Here is a 21,017-nt window from a genome sequence, read left to right on the forward strand (position 1 = left end):
CAGGTGGTTTTACTGGGAAGAAGGTGCAAGGTGTTCACACTTGTGAACAGTGACAGTACTGATAGTGGATAGAGTATTACTCTCCAAAGATCCAGGAAGGTGTTAGAAACGTCAGGCTTTGTGCACGGTTATAGTTTAAACTGTCTATTTAGGTTCAAGATGGAATGAAATTGGGAGTTTGAAAGATAGCTGATTAGCATTCTACCTGAAAACAAGGCCTGTGTGATTCACGGCGCTATAGAGATGGGCTTTGAGAAGGGGAGAGTCCAAAGGAAGCCATTGTGGAATCGGAATACAGGGTGTTTCCTTAAAATATCACTGAACCTCATAGACAATGTCAATCTGCAAGGATCTGAGAGAGAGGGAGAGCAGAGGGATAGAGACAGCATGTCTCTATAGTTCACCATGCAAGAATGTGGGTGGGAGATGCTTAGATTGAAGATATTGGGTTTGTGAAGGTTTAAACAAGTATGGAAGATTTGCGTAGCTTTAAAGAGAGTGAATCTCCAATCCACCCCTCGCCGTGGCAGTCAGTTCAGGGAGTAGATGTTACCTGACTAAGAAAGGAAGCAAGTTATTGGGAGCTAAGAATCACTTTGCACTGGCTCTGGGAGAACAGAATTTTCATTAAAGGAACAGAGTAAAGTGTATAACCATGGAGGGAGATTTTCAACACAAAGATAAAAGCAAAATACTGCGGATGCTGGAAATCTGAAACAAAAACAGAAAGTGCTGGAAAAACTCAGCCGGTCTGGCAACATCTGTGAAGAGAGAAACAGAGTTAACGTTTCGAGTCCCTTCTTCAGGGAGATTTTCAGTTGTTTTAAATGTTAAATGGAATATCTTTTCTGTAGCTTTGAGTATGAGTTAGCTACTGAAATAGTTTTTTGTTTGTGTTGCATTAGAAGTCTTAAAACTTAAAACCTTGTTGGTGACCCTTCAGTCACTGGGAGTTCGAAAATATCTTCTTAAAAGTCATTGGTGGAGATAGTAACACTCACCTATGAAAGTAATCCAAGATACAATAGCCAAAAAAGCCTAGAATAAAGAAGAGTAGAAAAGACACAAAAATGTCACAACTTCAACCAAGTATCTCTTTAAAAAAACATAAAAAACATAATTTTAAACAAAACGTAAAAAGTGTAAAAACAGTAAAAAAAAACCTAATTCTGAAGTCTTTCCTTATTGCCCTGTCTTGTAACTAACTGGAATTTGTGCACGTTGAGTCTTAAAGTGTAATTAAAACAAGTGACTAAACATTCTCTGCAATAGGATATTTATCCATTACAGGTTTTGGGAAAATGGAATTTTGATTTGGTTATTAATAAAAATGTCAAGGTTTTTATGCTAACACCATCTCTAATTTGATATTTTGTCCTATCAACTGGGAGGGCTAAAATATTGCTCAATCTTATTTATCTTTCAACAAACGTTTCTGTAAAAAGAAAAATATAACTGTTTCAATTTAACACAATATGCTTTTTTGTTATGCATTGCTAGAAAATGGAGTCAAACTAAATTCAATTCTGTATATCTGTTTGGTTGTTTAAATGTCCGTCTGCAACGAATACTCAATCTGCAGGTTTAATTTTCTTGCTTCATTCGTGTAATACTGAACAAATGTCCTAAATAGACTGTCATTTCCAATTACACTTTTTCAACAAGAGAATGAACTTTAGGAATAGCAACACTGAATAAATGATGGGAGATACGATATCAGTGTTGTCCGTTACAAATTGCTAACTAGCCACAGTATGGCTTTGGTGACACTGCTTTAGCCACATGTATTGATTTTAGTACATAACTCCTCACACTTGCACAATAAAGGCTAATGTACTTCACATTTGTACGCATGCTTAACAGACCCCTACCACTATTTTAGTTACCAAAGGAGGTAAAGCACTCGCAGTGATCAGAAACCACCCTGTCACTCTTCAGCTTACCATTTCACCAACAAACATAAGAAAAGGATTAAAGTTCACATATGTCATCTGAATTTGAACTTTAAGACCATATGTCCGATAACTCTGTACAATTTTATTTGCTGATTAGAAATACAGTTTGCCATTTTGTCAAGTTTGGTTAGTGGCTACAGTAATGGACAGCACTGTACTCTGAATCAATTTTAAAAACATTTCTCAGACACTTGTGACAATTCTAGGGAAATAGTATGTAATTTTCTTCATAACTTTTTAAATAACTTAGTAGCTCATGTGCTAATGAGTTGCAGCAACTAGTTTCATCCTTCTGTACTTCTGTAGGAAATGTTTTCCTTTTAGTTTGGGGCCATTGCCTTGTTCATTATTTAAATAATTTTTGTGGTCTTTTGCAGGGGCCATTTTGCAGAGCTGCTTTATTACTGGCAACACGTAGGAATGGATAAAAGTTCCATGGCTGCTGCTTACTTTGAGTCTTTAAAACAGTATGAGAAAAACTGTGAAGGAGAGGATATGATCACACGGTTGGCAGATCTCTATGAAACGCTAGGACGTTTTTTGAAAGACTTGGGCCTACTGAGTCAGGTATTTATGACGATTCTATCAAGGTGAGGGGGCAAAAACGTAGGAATAGTCTCCAGGGCATAGTATGCTTACCATGAATCTAAGTTATCCAGCTGTAACATTTTAAACTAAAACACAGACTAATCCAAATGGTTTTTTTAATCAGCCCTGTTCTAACTACAGGCAACACCAATAGAGGAGCCATACTCTATGTCCACCTCCAATTAGATTTTAAGCACTGTAGTCATGCAGAAGGACAGAATAATTTGAATTAGAGATGGTATAATTTGTTAAATAACCTGAAGCAAGTTTTGGAGAGCCACTCACTCATTTTCAGATGGCAGGGTTTCCCATCCCACCAGCCAAAGAGTCAACCAGGAACAGAATTCCATTGATAACTGCTGCCCCCACAGCCATTTAATGCTCCAAGGAGTGTTAGTTGGCTGGAGATGGGACTTTCAGAGGAAGTGATGCCTCTGAGATTTGCTAGCCAATTTGATCAGCCGGCAGCTCTGTAGCCCCAGCAGCGCCACTGGTAGCAGTGGCCAGTACTGGGACTACAAGCAGGTCCCGATTCTAAGTCCCAGAGCCTAGGATCAGGTAAGTGCAGACGTCTCACGGTGGGGAGGGGAGGTGAGGCCTGAGGAGAGTTGGGTCTTGATGGAGAAACTGTGGGGGTGGGTGGAGAGAGGGCTGGTTGGTTGGTGACAGACCTTTTGTGGGGGGTGCCTGATGTGGAAAGGAGGCTACTGAAGGAGGTGCGCCCCCCCCCACCCCACCAGCTCCCCCTTCCTGCCTGAGCAAGACCAGGCTTTCCCCGTGCTCCTGAACTCCTCCTGTCAGCCTCAAAACTGCTGATGGGAAACGGCCCTTAAGTGGTTATTGATTGCCCGTTTAAGGGTCTTGTTTGGGGCAAGGGTGGGTGGGCTGGCCTAGGCTTCAGCCTTTCCACTGTAAAAGGTTGAGGCAGGCAGGAGGGTGGTGGGAAGGCTATCTGGGGAATTTTATTGGGCCCCCCATGTCCACCTGCAAACCCATATCTGTACATCTGTATCATGTCAGCACCCAGTTCCATTCTCCTGCCCTCTCATTCAAGTTGAACCAGACTTCTGTGTCCAACCTTGGTGTCTGGTTTGACCCTGACCTGAGCTTTAAACCACACATCCAAGACTGTCTATTTTAGCCCCACCACATTGCTCGCTGCTGCTCCTGCCTCCTTTTCGCTGCTTCTCGAACTTATATCCACACCATCACCACCTACAGATTACTCCAGCAATTTACATGCAAGCTGCTGAGTTTCACCCTACATCAACAAAACATTGTACAAAATATTGTGCAAAACTGTGGAATGTCTGCATTATACCCCACAGTAAATTACTTTTGTATATCTGCCCTTTCCTCACTAACCTCGATCCACTCCATATCCCTGAAATATCAAATTCGCGAGCCCTTGTCCTTATCTAGAAGTCTCAAAGATCTTGTTCCTCCTCACCTCCCAGCAGTAAGGCTGTCTTGTCTTTGTCTTTGTAGACACTTCAGAACAGTTTTATGAGATTAATAATGCTTTGTAAATGCTAGTAGTTATCCAATGTTGCATTGTAGCAACATCTCGATTATAAGGTTTTTGGACTTGCTCCTGTTAAATTTGATGCAGTCCTTTAAAACGTTCATTTGAATGCTGCAGTGCCAAAAGACAGCCTATAATCCAATCCTAACTTGCTATTGGTAAATATGGCAATCAACTGTACAATAAACAAAACCTGGTGAATGTTAAAATAAAAGCAAAATACTGCAGAAGCTGGAAATCTGAAATAAAAACAGAAAATGCTGGAAAAACTCAGCAAAGGTCTGACAGCATCTGTCAGAGCTGAAGAAAGGGTCATAAGACTCAAAAATGAACTCTGTTTTTCTCGCCACAGATGCTGTCAGTCCTGCAGGATTTTTTCCAGCAGTTTCTGTTATTATTTCTGGAGAACATTAACATCTCTTGACCTGGGTTTTTAGTATGGTTGGGTCACAAGAAAAATATTTTAACTGTTGGCAACTTTCCCCCAAACATAGGCTGTTGCACCCTTGCAGCGTTCTCTGGAGATCCGAGAGAGTGCATTGGATCCAGATCACCCCAGCGTGGCTCAGTCCTTGCACCAGCTAGCTGGTGTGTATGTGCAGTGGAAGAAGTTTGGAAATGCAGAGCAGTTGTACAAGCAGGCACTAGAAATTAGTGAAAATGCCCACGGCTCGGTGCATCCCAGGGTTGCTCAGGAGCTAGATGCTCTAGCAATGCTTTATCAAAAGCAAAATAAGTAAGTTTTTGATGTACGTTTTGTACTATAGGGCACCTTTTAAATTTCATTTTAAATTAGCAGATGTTACCATGAGTAGTTTGCAGTTGTATTTTGTTGCTAGGAAGTCAAAGCCTTAATTATCTTTCCAGAAGATTTTAGTTATTTTTGTAGAAATGCTTGTTACCGAAATTAAACTCTAACTTCTCCATATGTATTGCAAAAAAGTCATTTATTCATTAATGTTGAATGCTTTTGCTTAAGCTTTGGTGGTGGTGTGCTGTTATGGATTTATGACTTCCTCCTCCTCCTCCCCTTCTTCCTCCTCCTCCCCTTCTTTCCCCCTCCCCCACCTTTCTTCCTCCTCATTTTCCTCCTCCTCCCCTTTTCCCTCTTCCTCCTCCCCTTCTTCCTCTCCTTCCTTCTCCTCCCCCTCCATTTTACTTGGGGTCACTATAATGCTGGTTGATCACCCCTCTTCATCTCCTCCTGTCAGTTACCCATTCCTCTTCCAATGCCACTGGGTTTAAGTCTCTCACCACTGCATCTTTCCACCTGGCCTAGGCCTTCCTCTTCTCTTCTTCCTGACAGTCCCTCTCCACCACACGCCTCATCAAATTTCCTCTCACTCGCTCTCTCCACAACAACTTTGATGCTCCCACATTCTTCATTGACCCCCTGATATACTGTTATGGTTAGACTGCCACATGTTAATCTTTGCAGTACTGTAAAGTGTCCAAATGAGACTTTTGGCTTTGCTTTAAAATTCCCTGAGACAGGGTAATGATAGTTTACTGCTGTTCAATTTTATATACATTGCTTCATATTTTGAGGTACGAGCAAGTGGAGCCACTAAGGAAACGGTCCATGAAGATCAGACAGAAGGTTTCCAGGCAAAAAGGAAACATGGTAAGGAATGAATGATGTAACCAATACAACTAAATTATTATGGTGTGCTGTCTGTCGATAAATGTCAAGTGCATATTTATATTAAAGGACAGGCATTCAAATGGCATTGTAATTCATCTGTATAGCCTGTGCTTGGAGTAAAAGGAAGTTTTTATCATTATGGATGTTTTCTTGCTTTGGAAGTAGATTATAGTTAGTGTCCTTTTATGGAGTCTGTTTTTATTGCCAATTTAGAAACAGTTTTTTCAGTTGTTCTTCAGTTTTATTCTAAGCAGCAAAAAAAAGGGAAAAAATTGACCTTAAACACTCAAAAAATCCAGTGTAAATTCAGACAAACCTTTTTTTTGTTTTTATTTTGAATGCCACTCAATCTACGGGCACTAATGTATAACTATAGTTAAGCTATAAATCTAAAGATTCAACATCCAGTTATTTACAAGTTTGTTGTAGACACTACTTTTCTAAACCTCCACAATCTCTTCTCTTGCTGAAGAGGACATTGCTGACATGTAGAATCATATCTTCATCCAGATCCTCTGTTTAAGATAGTTCAAAGGATCTTGGTCTCCAATCTGATCTGAAATGAAATTAAATTTGTTGTTCCACTCTTTCCCTCCCCCACCCACCTGCCAGTTCCCCCATTAGAGAATCTTGCCTGCATCTCTTGCCCTACGCAGCCTGGTCATTTATGCTGTTATTCTCTAGGATACTGTGCCTTCATTACCATAACAACAGAAATCGTGATCAAGATTTGGAGTCTTTCGTTAATTCACTACAGATGGACAAATGGATTCGTAGAAAGATGGAATCTTGTCAAGTTATTGTTCACTCAGTAGATTGACATCCAGCCACTAGAAGTATCATACACACACAGTTTATGAGGAAGTGCATCATTATGAGGATAGATTATATGTTGGATAATTTAGGCCCCTCTTCTGCCCAAACAGAAACGTTGTTGGGAAACCGCTGCAATCCTGCTCTATCGGAATTTTTTTATGTTTACTCAGCAACCATTAAAGAATGGTGATGTATGTCCAAGTTCAGATGGCATATGAGTTGGTGGGGAACTTGGAGGTGCGCCCATGACATTACTGTTTTTGTTCTTCTCGGTGGTAGAGATTACAGAGAAGGGAGATGCTGTGCACTTGTTGTACATTTGTCATATATTACACACTACTGGCATGGTACACTGGTGATGATCCAGTTGGCAGGGGCGCTGTCCTTGATGGTGTCATGCTTTGGTGTTGCCTGGATAGTGTAGCCACAACAAATGGCAAATCTTTAATCCTCCTCCTGACTTGAGCCCTGTGGATAGTAGAGAGGCTTTCAGGGATCAGGAAGTGAGCTACTGAATACATCACAGAGCACCCATCCTCTGTCTATTCTTCTACTCATGATAATAATATATCTTATTTTTGGTGATGGCGTTGGGGGGAGGATTTGGTCATGGTGGTGCCATGAAAGATCAAAGAGAGATGGCCAGGCTTTCTCTTGTTCGACATGGCCATTATCTGGCACTTTTGTGGCACATGTTATCTTGCACTTGCTGGTTGTTATCCAGGTCCTGCTGTTAGCTGGCAAGGGCTGCTTTATTAACATGAGAATTGTGAATCATTGCACAGACCCACGTCTGACCTTATGATGGATGATTACTGAAGCTTCTGAAGATGGATGGCCCATGGATGCTGCTCTGAATTGCTGTGGTGGCTGGCTTCCAACAACCACAGCCATCTTACTTTGTGCTAGATATGACTACAACCACTGGAGAGGTTTCTCCTTTCTCACCTCCACTGATCTCAATTTTTCTAGGGGTTCTTTATATTTTGTCGAATGTTGCCTTGATGTCAAGGACAGTTGCTCTCATCTGTTCTCTGGTGTTCAGCTTGTGTCAAAGCTGTAAGGAGGTTTAGAGTCAAGTAGCTTTAGTGGAACCTGAATTGAGCATTAGTGAGCAGGTTATTGGTAAGTAGGTTCTGATTTATTGTTGATGACTAGTGATTGCGAGGAGTCTGATAAAGCATTAATTTGACAGTTTGGATTTATGATCTTTATTCTGCGTAGGAAGTATCTGGGCAATTCCTCACTAGCGTAAAGTTCCACATAGCCATTATCCCTTTTCTGTTCATGCCCTAGCAAGCTAACCTCTTTGGATCTCTTCATGGACTTGTTTCATTTTACCATGGTGATCTCCTCTCAACTTGTGTACCCACATGCTATCTCTGCACCTCTAACACGCTTTGTCTCACACTCCCTCCAATCTGTGAAGCCACCCTTCTCCTTTCATCTCAAACTCTGCCCTGCTCCTTTTGCCTTGCCACCACCCTCCCCTCTTTCAGTGCTACCCTAACCTACTTGTTTTATCTCCTGAATCGTCCCACCAACCCCTCTTGCACTGCTTTTTCTCCCTTAATGGAAAATGCTTTGGCTAGCAGTGACTGAAATAATGTTTATCCCTTGAAAGGAGATTTCGGCTGGTTGCTACTGTATTGAGATGGTCATGTATAATGGTGATGTTTAAACAGTGACTGATCTGTTATATTAACATTCATTGACATTTCACTCTCCAGCATGGTTTTGCTGTTCTTCGCCGTCGGGTTCTGCAGTTGGAGGAGCTTACCCTTGGAACTGAGTCAGCGGACACTGCCCGGATACTGAATGAACTGGGAGTTCTCTACTATCTTCAAAATAACATTGAGTAAGTGGATGTGACGAATGATTTATCAGCATGTGTGGTAAAGAGAACATTTCAGTGTTGGTTATCTAGTGAATAACAATAAATAACTTCACTCCTGGTTATTTTAAGAATAAGCCTCTTCTCAGTTCCTTTATACCACAATGGCATGCTAATAATAGATACATATCTAAAATTATAGATACCTTCTGTTATGTAGATTACGATTGGCTGAGTGGCAATATTTGTTAGCGTTCTACCACATTAGTGACCCATCTGGTTCACTAATGTCCTTTAGGGAAGGAAATCTGCTGCCCTTGTAGGCCTGGTCTGGCCTACATGTGACTCCAGACCCTCAGCAAAGTGGTTGACTCTTAAGTGCCCTCTGAACAAGGGCAATTAGAAATGGGCAATAAATGCTGGCCTAGCCAGTGACACCCACATCCCATGAACGAATAAAAAAAAGTGTTGGGTCTGACAGTGGGATAATGCTGAAAAGCCTCATCAGTTTCAAAATACAGATTCTGATCCTGATTACTGCCTCCTCAACTTAGCACAGCAGTGTGACCACCTGCTCCCCGTCAGTACTCAGGAAAAGACCTGAACAGTGCCTTCACAACTTCCCCTCATGTTCTAGGAGCCTGGTGATAAAGTATTTTCAGTATGGGGCTAAGTATTGTTCCTCTGTGCACAGTCACATTCTTTCCTTATCAGTCGATAAAAGAAGTGAAAAACACCACGTTCAGACTTTATTTAAAATGTATTCAAACCTTCCACGTCTCCAGCTGCCTTGGCGCTAAGCTCTGGAGTTCCCTCCTTGAGTTGTGGGTGTTGCCAGCGAGGGCAACATTTGTGGCTTGCTAGGCCATTTCAGAGGGCAGTTAAGAGTCAACCACGTTGCAGGAGACTAGACTGGGTAGGAATGGCAGAATGATGATAGTTCCATGGCCACCTTTACTGAGACCAGCCTTATATTCCAGATTTATTAACGGAATTCAAATTCCACCAGCTGCCATGGTGGGATTTGAACCCATGTGCTCAGATCGTTCGCCTGGGCCTCTGGATTACTAGTCCAGTGACACCATCATCTCCCCACCAGTTGTGGTTGTTGAATAGACTTTTACTTTGACATTTGCCCCCCTAAAACTGATTTTGTGGAGTATTTATCCCATCCGTTTTGGAAATGTGATACTTTTAAGATCCTGGTGTCAAGCAACGACTGCTCTGATGTGAGAGCTTCAGAGTGCTGGGGTGCATTCTGCTGAAAGATGGTTCTCACAAAGCTTTGACAAAGGAAAAGCAACACAACATTGGTCGTGTACATCATTTTCTATCTTCGAATAACAATCTGTATCCTGTGCAATAAAATTGTGAAGGAAATGGGAGTAACGTTGGTGGGAGTAAAAATTGTAGTGCTTTCTTAAATTGAATCAAGACTGTAGATATGTTATCATACTAGTCCTGAGTTAACATGTCAAAAATATTGTTACAGGCCTTAGAGGATTTTTTTTTTTCTTTGCAAATTCAATTTAGGACAGCAGAAATCTTCTTTAAACGTTCATTGGAAATGAGGGAACGGACTCTTGGTTGTGACCACCCTGATTGTGCACAGTCCTTGAATAACCTGGCGGCTTTGTATAATGAGAAGAAGGAGCATGAGAAAGCTGAGGAGCTGTACGAGAGGGCACTGGACATCCGCCGTGTGGCCTTGGCACCTGATCATCCCTCTGTGGCTTACACCGTCAAACACCTGGCAGTGTTGTACAAAAAGAGAGTGAGTCTGCCCGAACTGTGTTTTGTGATGCAATGCTGGATTTTTTTTTTAAAAAAAAACATCGGGTCTGGTCTGTTTTCCACAATTTTTTTCCCAACACAGCATTCCATGGCATATCCAGAAAATAGTGGAATTCACGTTTAAAATACTGCAAACTGCAGCAAAAATGCCCGGTCCCGAGTGAGAGCAAATCACGACCCCCAGCCATATCTATATTTTTTGAATACTCTTTAACTGATGTCAACACTAGCTTTCCACATCAGTTGGAATAAAAATGGACCTGATTCAAGAATGAATGAATATTGGAGTATGACACTGCAGAGGTCAGAAAACTGAAGTTATTTCCCGGTGAAAAATAAACATGTATTCCTTTATAATTTAACATTTATAGAAGCTATTTTTTAAATAAGAATGACCAGTAATTAAGCCATAGTTCACAAAGAGCCGTCAGCACCTCTCTCCATTAGAGGAGAGACAATTGGTTATATATAGCTTGAGGGGTACTACTCCGCAAGCATGAGGCAAGGCAAAGAAGCAGGCCTCCACGAAAAAGACTAAAACAACATTATGATATGCTGTAGGAACTTAGGAACTGGAGGAGGCCATTTAGCCCCTTGAGCCTGTTCTGCCATTCAGTGAGGTTGTGGCTGATCTGTGGCATAACTTTGTATACAGTCTGTACTTCATATCCCTTAACACCTTTGGATAACAAAAGTCTTAAACAATCTCAGTTTTAAATTTAACCTATTTGACTTTGCATCTGTTGCCATTTGTGGAAGACTGTTCTAAATTTCTGTCACCCTTTGTATGTAAAAATGTTTCCTAACTTCACTCTGGAAACGTCAGGCTGTCACTTTTAGGCCATGTGTCCTTCGTCCTAGACTCCCCAACCAGTGGAAATAGTTTCTCCCTATCTACACTATCAGGTCCTCTTAGTATCGAAAACTAGATCAAATCACCTCATAATTTTCAAAATTTTGGGGAATGCAACCCTTGTTTGTGTTTCTTTAGGTATCACCACACTGCACTTTATATAATTCACAAATTTATACATTAGAATCTAATATTTTCACCTGCAGTTTTGCTTCAGGAATGCAAAGTAAATCTCTTACACTTCCCTTTGAATCACCTGATGGCACAACTGGGTTTTTCTGACAGCTGGACTTTTAAATTAATGAACTTCCTGACAGCTCTGTAGCAGTCGATACCTACATGGCTGGATATAAGAATAGCCAGGTCACTGCTGTTGTTCCCACATCCAGTCCCATTAGGGCTAAAGTGGCATTATATTCCAGCATGGCTGAGCGGTAGCACTCTCACCTCTGAGTCAGAAGGTCGTAGGTTCAGTTCCCACTGCAGTAGACGGGCACATAATCAGTGAAGGGGTGCTCTATTGTCAGAGGAGCTGATTTTTGGATCAAGCTGTTTAGATGGCCGTAAGAGGAGAAAGGGCTACTCATGTCTTAGCCAGCATTTATCCCTCAATCAACACATGTCAAAAACCCATGAATTGATCATTCATGACTCCTTGAAGGCAAACCTCAGGAAATGTGGCATGTCCACCATGGCCAGGGAGAAAAATCCACAAGAAAGAATTATTTGTGGTTGCTTCCTTTGAACAGCAAAAAAATACAGGCGGCTAAGGACAAAAGGCAAGCTAGAAAGACAGGGTCGTCCCAACAACTGATCCTCGCTGGCATTGTAGAAAGCTATACTGGTCTAGAACACACAACAGATGACTCTCCGCATGCAAGAAACAGCCATTTCCTATAACGAAAGGAAACAGACACTGGTGACAATGATCATTCTTCTCATTACTGTTTACATGCCTGCTTTGTGCAATCGTATGCTGCATTTGGCAATGTCACAAGTGACTACACTTGAAAAGTAACCTGTTGTCTGTGAAGCCCTTTGAGACGTCGTGAGGTTGTGTTAGGGACATCTGGCTACATGAACATTTGAGGTTTTAATGGAAATTTACAGGGCAAAATCCCATAACTTTATTGAAACAATATGTTACGCCTGTTTGTAAATGTAACAATAGGTAGATTTAAGTGGTGGGATGTGATATTTCTTTTCAAGTGATCAGGGATTCAAGAAACCAAGATTACAATAAATAAATAAACAAACAAACAGATCTTCTAACCCATGAACAGTAAAATACATGAAACATTTCTCCTTTTAAAGTCATAGCGTTTTGCTGTGAATGCCGAAATTGTTTCCTAGCATGTTAATCCTTTATTTTTGAATTTACAGGGAAAATTGGACAAGGCTGTTCCTTTATGTCAACTGGCAGTTGAAATTCGTCAGAAATCCTTTGGCCCAAAGCACCCGAGTGTGGCAACTGCCTTGGTGAATTTGGCTGTGCTGTACTGTCAGTTGGTGTGTTAATTGTTGGCCTCACCATACTTGGCTGTTATTTTATTAAGTTGTTATAAAGCTTAGAATTGTTTGCACTACATTAGGTAAGGCCTAAGAAAGCTGAGCAACTCGAGTGGATTTCCGGCAACTTGTTAATGTAGGCAGTTTTGAATTAAATGCTGTTACAGCAAGATAAAAAATCTTTATTACCTTGGCACTTGCTGAATGCAAACACTACTGATTTCAGGTACATTATTGTGAGGAGCAAGACACTAAATGTTCAGCTACTTTTTTTGAGGTGGGGAAGAGAGGGAACATCAGGGGATAATAACTGAAGCTCAGCTTCAATCAGGAAAGTAACTGGGCTACGCCAAGTAATAAGGGATAATATTATGAGTTCATGCCTTGCCACAGAGCCTCATCTGCTTGGAGTACAGATCTGGAATTTGAACATATACCTCCCATAATTTTCTACATTTTACAATAAGGATGTAATGGTGTGGGCAGGTTGTCTGTGCTCGAAAGATGTCGAATGATTAGAAAGAGGGGGGTTGACAATTTTTCTGCAACTAATGAGATGAATTTCAGGTCACTGTTTTATACCTATATAGGCACATTGTAAAAGAGATTATAAAATTGTCCAAAAGATAAGATTGGACACATTGGAGTAATGTGTGATATCTGAACATCCCAAAATAGGATGGACATTGAGCCATGGAAGTTTCAGGAGCACAGTACCAGAAATGAGGGTTAAACTTGTGAGGAAAAGCTTGGAAAATTAGCTTTTGCCAGGGAAAGTTAAAGGGCGTTCTAGTGGAAGTTTTCAAAATTATGATTTTTTTTTCATTTTCGAAATGTTGGCATCTTTGGCAAGGCTGGCATTTATTACCCTACTTGGTTGGCCTGAGGAAGACGTGATATAACTCATGTGGCTTGGTGGGACACTTTTTAAAGGGCACTTATGAGGCAACAAAGTTGGTGCAGAACTGGAGCCACATATAGGCGAGATCTGGTAAGGACTGAAGATTTTCACCTGAAAAAGAGCACTTCTGACCATGCAGCACCCTCTGTGCATTGAGTGTGTTCACATCAGTCGTGGATATTGAAATGGTGATCTATTAACTCAGGTACACTAGCTGACCAGAATGGTCCTTACCAATTACTGTAAAATGACTAGTCCTTGTGATAATGTCATCTTTGAGAACACGTGTTCTTGTGCCAATGGGTGTTTTGCTGAGAGTAAACAATTGTGTGTGGAATAAACATTGTAGCAGAGTAAAATACATTGTTCACATGATACACAATTTCATATATTAGTAAAAATATGAACAATTTTGATGTAAAGACTATCTTTAAGCCCTTGATTAAAAAAACAAATAAGTCATAAATGTTCTCTATTCCACAGAAAAAGCACACCGAAGCTTTACCGCTGTACGAACGTGCTCTGAAGATCTATGAGGACAGCCTGGGTCGTTGCCATCCCAGAGTGGGAGAGACACTAAAGAATTTAGCAGTGCTAAGGTAAGGATGACTGAGCACTGAGCTCAGTCTTTATAGATGTCAGTCAGCGGCAGAAATACATCACAGCCATGTACCCTGGTCCCTGGCGTTCTATGTAACATATGGTATATTGCCAAGCTACATTTCAGGTACTTAAAACTGGCATGACACAATGGCTGAATTTCCATTCAGCTGATGAGGCAGGAGGAGGCCGCGGTTTGATATCCCTGAGTGGAGAGCAGGCTTTACGACGCGATCCTACTTCCTTGTTGATTTTGGAAGGGGCGGAGAGCACTGTGTGCTTGCCATCTGCTCACACATGCTGGGAAACCAGTTAAGCTCCTCGAGGGCGTAAGAGTGCACTCCCAAACATGACAAGATTTTCAATCTGGCACACGGGTACCCGTCTTGCGAGGAGGTTGTCCATTAAACCGTGGCGACCTCTTAGGGGTAGACACCTCTTTGGGCTGAGCCACTTTGAAAATTGACCACTACTGCAGCAATGCTTGTCACTGTGTGTGTGTGGTGGGGGTGGGGGGTGCTTTTCTCCTAATATCCGAAGGTCCTAAACCTTCTGGCCCCTCACTTTTTAATTTGGGTCTGGCAACCAGGAACGAAGCCACCCTCGTGGCTCCCTGCCTATTTCAGCAGCTTCTACCTCTTGACGGTGGGGCTGCCAATCTGTTAGTGCTGGATGGTCTCCTCTTGGCCCTTCAGACCCAGGACCCGCCTGCCATTATTAATTGTGATTTCACAGGCATTTTTGTCTTCCTGACCCCTATTTCAGCTGTCAGTAGACAGGAATGAGAAGGAATGAAGATTCAATCCAACGTGTTTAAATGTCACTGTTAGGAGCAACATACATGTAAGCGTGTCAGGGGGCAGATTACTAAATCACATTGCGAGGGAAGATTATGTGAGTAATGGAGAATGGGGAGGAAGAGAGGGGCAGAAAGAAACAGGTAACATTACAACCATAAATTATGATATGCTTACTTTACAGATTAGAAATCCAAAAATTTATAAAAAGTGAACCTAATCTGCTTTAAGTATTCACATAATTTTGGTGTTTTTAAATTAGCTAGACGTAAATTAGGTTGGACACTCTTGAAAATCATGGCTGTGAACTGGTGACCTGCCAAATTATGACACAGAGTGCTCTAAGAGGATGTGAATTAGAGAATTTTGTAAAATTAACTTCATTTAATTTGATAATTGCAATATTGAAGTGCACAAAATGAGTGAACCAAAGTTCACGTTAGTGTACCAGAATACGAGACTGATATTATCTTGCAATTTATTTCATAGTTATGAGGAGGCCAACTTTGAAAAGGCAGCTGAGCTGTACAAGAGAGCAATGGATATTAAGGAAGCTGAGGCCTCAGTGGTCGGTGGAAAAGCTCTTTCAAAGCATTCATCTACTGGAGACACTTTCAGTTTAAGAAATGCTCTGGGTCCTAATCCCTACCTGGAATTGGGACACAGGTGACTTGCAGACAGGAACGGACAGCAGAAGTTGGAGATGTGAAACGTTATCGGGACAAAGTGTCAATTTTATTTTTGTTTTTACAGCTGCTCCGAGTACAGTATGCCATGTCAAGGCTAAAATGGAATTATATTTAAGTTTAAAAATCGAAATTTTCTCGTAGCTTTTAACCTGCAGAAATTCATCAGAATGAAAAATGAAAGTCAAGCAATATCACTTTTAGCACATTGGAGAGAAGGAAAAGTCTGTTCAGCCAGTAACTGGGATCACATAATCCAACTCTTGTCTTGAATTGTGGAACATACTTGTAAATGAAGGATTCACTATCAAACAAAAACAATGCTTGTAAAAAGAAACAACATTTTGTGAGCACCTTTTGAAGTTTGCACCAGTGTTGATTTTGTATATCAGTGTTTTAATATTGACTTAAATCGAACAATATGAAATACCCTTCTTTCTTTGAAAGGAAAATAACATTTTTGAAGGAAACTTCAACTTCCTGAAATTTCCCTAAAGTAGGCTGTACAAAAGGACCTGGATGTATATTTATTTACGCTTGAAATGCTGTCAGAGCAGATTCTTTATATTCTTGGAAATGCAATATAGAGAATCAACGCTAGTGCTAATTTCAGCAGTATGCTTGGTACCTCAATGTTAAATACAGTACTTAAACATTTGGTTCTCTCACCCGTTTTGCCACTGAAACCCTCCTCCTATGCCTTTGTCACCTCATTCAATTTTTCCAGTGCACTCCTCCCAAATCCAATCCTCCACTAACTTCAACTCATCCAAAATTCCCCCACCCACACCTATCCCACAAAATAGTCTGTTTACCTATCAACACCATCGTTGTTGACCTCCCATTGTCACTCAGTCCTTCAGCACACTTGTCTTCAGAATCCTCCATCTTGTCTCTCATTCAGTCCATGGCCTCACTCCTCTACCTGAATCCCAACTCGCATCCTCCATTCTTCAACTCTAGTCTGCCGGGTGATGTACTCTTGGCGTTGCATGCAAGGGACGGCACCTCTGGTATAGCACACCAGTAGAGCACTGAGGTAGGGAGCTTTATTTTGATATCAAAATAATGCAGACTGACGTTATACAGACAACCCTCTTATTTTCTGACAATTTGCTGAAGAATTGCAAGCCAATGGAGGTCAACGAGGATAGGATTAATAGGTAAACTTGGAAATTCATGGAAGGTATTGTTAATACTGAGGACTGCAATAAACGACTGTTAATTTGTTTAATAGATGTGTAATTAGGAAATTAATTTCAATAAGCATGAGGTGGTACATTTTGGTAGGAAGAAGGGAGAGAATATATAACCCTTGGAAAATGAGTTGCAGGATAGAGGCACAAAGGGTTTTCAGGGCACGATTCTCAAATTATTAGATGTAGCAGCACGGGTTAGTAAGGCCTAAAGATTTGCAAATCACCGAGGGGTTTGTTTCTAGAGAGACAGCACTGAAAAGCAGAAAAGATACGTTAAATCTTTTTGAACCTTTGTTAGACCACAAGATGAATAATGTGAACACTTCTGGTCTCCATGTTACAAAAAGGACATAGAGGCACTCGCTGGAGGTGCAAAAAAAGGATTTACAAGGATGACCAGATTTGAGGGTTTATTACTTATCTGGAAAGACCACAGACTGGGGCTCTTTTCTCTAGTAGAAAGAAAGCTGACGTGATCTGACCTGGGACTATGGAGTTTGATAAGGCAGAGAGGATATTTCCACTTGTGGGAATGTCTAAAACTTGGGTCCATAAATCTAAGTCACTAATAAATCCAGGAGAAACATCTTTATCCAGAGGGTGGCTAGAATGTGAAATTAGCTACAACATAGAGTGGTCGAGGTGAATAGCATGGATACATTTGAAGGGAAGCTAGATAAAGTTTGAGGAAGAAAGGAGTGGAGAGATATGTTGATTAGGTTAAATATGTAGGGTGGGAGGTGGTTCTTGAGCATAAACACTGGCCAGTTTGTGTGCTGTAAACTGTGCAATATACACCCATTGGCAGTGTGTTCACCCACCTGGCCTTTGCAATTTATTACTCCTCTATACCCCTTTGCTACATCTTTCTTCACATCTTCTGAAACATCCCTCAGACCTACCTCTGGAGCACACTTTAGTCTTTCCCTTTTTGATTCAGTCTGACCTCTTATTTGTGAAGTGATTTGGAGCATTGTTACATTATAGGCCTTATATAAATGTAAGTTATTGTCCTTACTCTTTTATGCAGAAGTTTGTACTAAAATTTAAATACATCCAGCCAAGTCCAGCTTGGATTTTGACCCACATATCTTCGTGGACTTTTCCCTTCAAAGCAAACCTGGGGCTGTACAAAGGGGAAAATAGGAACACGCATTTATGTCAAGAAGCAAAAAGGTTTTTTCAAATTTTATGAAGTATTTGGATTTTTGTACATATGTAATGTTATCCTAGTTTGAGAAAAAAGCTATTAAATCCTAAAAAATGAAGTATCGTAAATAAAGATATAAGAACTTGAATTGTACTGATCACTCTTGTAGCATAGAATAATGCACAGTGCAAAGTTTTGAAATCCACTAGCTTTTATTATGTTGGTGCATAATTTGTGGATACAATCAATCTGACATAACTGGATACATTAAAATTCATCCAAACTACCTGTCTGTTGTAGTATATTAAGCATCTAAATGGTATTATTGACACCGAGACACTTCTGGCAAGTACTGTATAAAGCCTATAAATTGAGACTCATCTGTCCAGATCAATTGAGTACGAGTTTCAGAAAGAAATAGAATAAATATCAGACTACCGATATGACTGGAATTTGAGAACAAATCAGGAAAAAGGAAATACACAGTAGTCAAGCTGCATCATTGGAGAAAACGGAAGTTGGTCAGTATTCCAGGTCCAGCACTGTTCAGGAGGACTGATTAGACACTGCTCTTTCTCCACAGCCTTGCTGAGTATTTCCAACTTTTTCTGTTTTAGATGTTCAGCAGCTGCAGACTTTTGCTTTATATCAGGAATAGGTACAGACTGAGGTAATTAGATAGACCACAGGACTCGGCAATGTCACACCTCTTGTGGAGCAAGACGAGAACCGATGTCATCTTGAGGGTAGAAAACCAGTGAGCTTAGGTGAATATTCTGTGACCAGAAATGCCAATCAAGGAAAAAGGATGCAAAACTATCTTCTGGGAACTTTAAATAGGTGGAGTAGAATTTCTGTGGGAGCTTTCTCAACACTGCTCCCCTCCCCCACCACCACCCCAAAACTATAACTTTATCAGAAACCTGAGAGGAATGGAATAAATAGTAATCAGCATTTTATTTTGAAGTTATGGTGAGAGATTAGGAGAACCCCCATGGAAATCATCAACACTGATCTCCTTTCATTCCAATTTCTTACGTGGCTGAGTTATCAGTGAAACTGGAGATATAACTTAATCTTCAGTTCCCTCATCTTCCAGCTTTATGGCCATTCGGAACAAGATTGCTCATTTACTGCTGAAGTGTTAGGAGTTGAATTTGAACCAAGTTCTCATATGTGTATCAACCAGTGTTCTGACTTTCCTTCAAACTCAAGTATCACTACACGAATTCAAAGAAAAATCCACATTGACGTCCATAGACAGAGCTTGTTTGTGTTGTATTTCCATCAAACATCTACAGACCAAAGAAATATTTATATCTCTCAACATTGTTTAAACACCTCAAAAGCCCCTCTCTCAATGAATTACTTTTGAGATGAATCATTATTTTAGGTATTAGGGACATAGGACTTGGGAGTGGGAGGAGGCCATTCAGCCCTTTGAGCCTGTTCTGCCATTTGATAAGATCATGGCTGATCTGATTGTGGTCTCAACTCCACTTTCCTATCTGCCCCCTATAACCAAACCCTTGACTCCCTTGTTTGGAAAGCAAAGGAAAACCTGATGGGGATCTTGGACACCATTTGCACTCACTTGATTCAATTTGCAGGCAGGTGTTTAGTACTTCCACCCAAAACAGTGTTGTTTAAATATGAAAATACAGCTACTTTGCAGACACAAATTTCACAGAGAAATGGGCAGAGCATGCAAAGTACATACTGGTCCTGGTTTATCCAATGTGCTGAGGGGGTGAAGCAGCCATCCTTAAAGAGGCTGTTCAGAAAAGGTGTGTTTTTGCTTTTTAATTCCCCCTCAGGTTGTGTGGAGTTAATGGGAGCATTCATGTGTCTCCTTCAGCTCCACCACAATTCTCTGGCTTGCTGTCAGCTTAGAATCACTTTCTACAAGGAATCCTTCTCCCCACTCCCAAAAAGAAGTTTGGGGGTCCTACTGGTCTGTTCAGTGTAGAAGCTGGCCCATTTACCAGAGAGTTGCAGTGGATCATCCATTTGTTATCTGCAACTTGGTGGTAAGAAGGTCTGAGCCTACCAACTCGCTGCCAGAATCATTGCTTGTTTTGGGCCCATCTGGAAAATCTCCCACAATCTCAAAAACACCAATCAGATTTAATCCAATACTAAGATCAAAATTCAGTTTAACGTTACAGGATGCAAGTTTAAAGTGTAAAATAGCAGCAACAAACTTTTAGTTATAACTTGTGCTTTGGCTATTAAATACAACAGATGCAACTTGTTTCATACAGTGACAGATTAGTTGTAATGCTGAACACTTCAGTTGATTTCGATGAGGTACCGATTTAAATTCACGTTTCATCGTTATTCTGCCTTACAATCATGTTCCAAAATCTTCATTTCAAATCTCTTCTAAAGATATTTTCCTAAAGCCCTTTTAATGTTTAAACAGTGTTCCATCTTACACGTCATCAGCTAAACCACCTTTCAGTTGCTATCTTTCATAGTAAATGTATTCATTGTCAATCTTAAAATCTTACAGGGAGGTGGTGGGGGAAATGGCACTAGGTGAATATCTCATTTGGAGAGCTGGTGCAGGCACGATGGGTCGAATGGCCTTCTGTGCTGTTCAGAGAATCACACTTCTGTTCTTCTCTGAATTAAAGCTAGGAAAAAAAACATGTCTGAAGTTGAAAATGCCAAAACGGCATTTTTTAAACTCACCATTTTGTTTTGAATCAAAAGGTTTGCTGCATTAGTGAGGATCGGGTTGGGTAGGTGGACAAAGGAAATGGGGATGGGGATGAGAATGGTTATGGGATCACGAAGGGAATGTGTGATTAAAGACCATTAGCTTGTGTGGAGGATAAATTCCAACAGACTTGCTATGATGAATAACCCATACACATGTTATAACACTTAAGTCAAATATGCAGTTAGAATAAAACCTCAGTCTGCCTTTCATCGAACTGGATAAACGTACCAGAAATTATTTCCCAGCCTAGTCTTTATATATTTACACTTCAAAACTTACAGGTCAAAACACCAAAAATTATACCTGCTCAAACAGAATAAGTCCCTTTGTCTTTCATTTGGCCAAATAGACATCTGGGAATTTCACTCACAATCTTCACTTTATCCCTAGATTCAGTTGAAATTTTTTTTTAAAGGTATCAAGCACAGATTGAAAGA

At 40.7% G+C, this 21,017-nt stretch overlaps 1 protein-coding gene across 4 annotated transcripts in view; it reads left to right on the plus strand.

The window, feature by feature from the left end:
• The window catches only part of nphp3 (nephronophthisis 3), a 67,492-nt gene extending 49,498 nt beyond the window's left edge, over positions 1 to 17,994 (plus strand). For 3 of the 4 annotated variants that reach the window (XM_078539578.1, XM_078539577.1, XM_078539579.1), the window contains exons 21-28: positions 2,333 to 2,522; positions 4,563 to 4,804; positions 5,617 to 5,692; positions 8,260 to 8,387; positions 9,897 to 10,137; positions 12,394 to 12,519; positions 13,904 to 14,019; positions 15,307 to 17,994. In XM_078539578.1, coding sequence (XP_078395704.1) covers positions 2,333 to 2,522; positions 4,563 to 4,804; positions 5,617 to 5,692; positions 8,260 to 8,387; positions 9,897 to 10,137; positions 12,394 to 12,519; positions 13,904 to 14,019; positions 15,307 to 15,487 — 1,300 coding nt within the window. In that variant the 3' untranslated portion in view covers positions 15,488 to 17,994. The remainder of the gene's footprint in view (positions 1 to 2,332; positions 2,523 to 4,562; positions 4,805 to 5,616; positions 5,693 to 8,259; positions 8,388 to 9,896; positions 10,138 to 12,393; positions 12,520 to 13,903; positions 14,020 to 15,306) is intronic. The other variant, XM_078539580.1, reaches the window with a different exon arrangement.
• The last annotated feature ends 3,023 nt before the right edge of the window (positions 17,995 to 21,017 follow it).

The sequence above is a fragment of the Cetorhinus maximus genome, chromosome 3 (genome assembly GCF_964194155.1).
Source record: "Cetorhinus maximus chromosome 3, sCetMax3.hap1.1, whole genome shotgun sequence".
Lineage (NCBI taxonomy): Eukaryota > Metazoa > Chordata > Chondrichthyes > Lamniformes > Cetorhinidae > Cetorhinus > Cetorhinus maximus.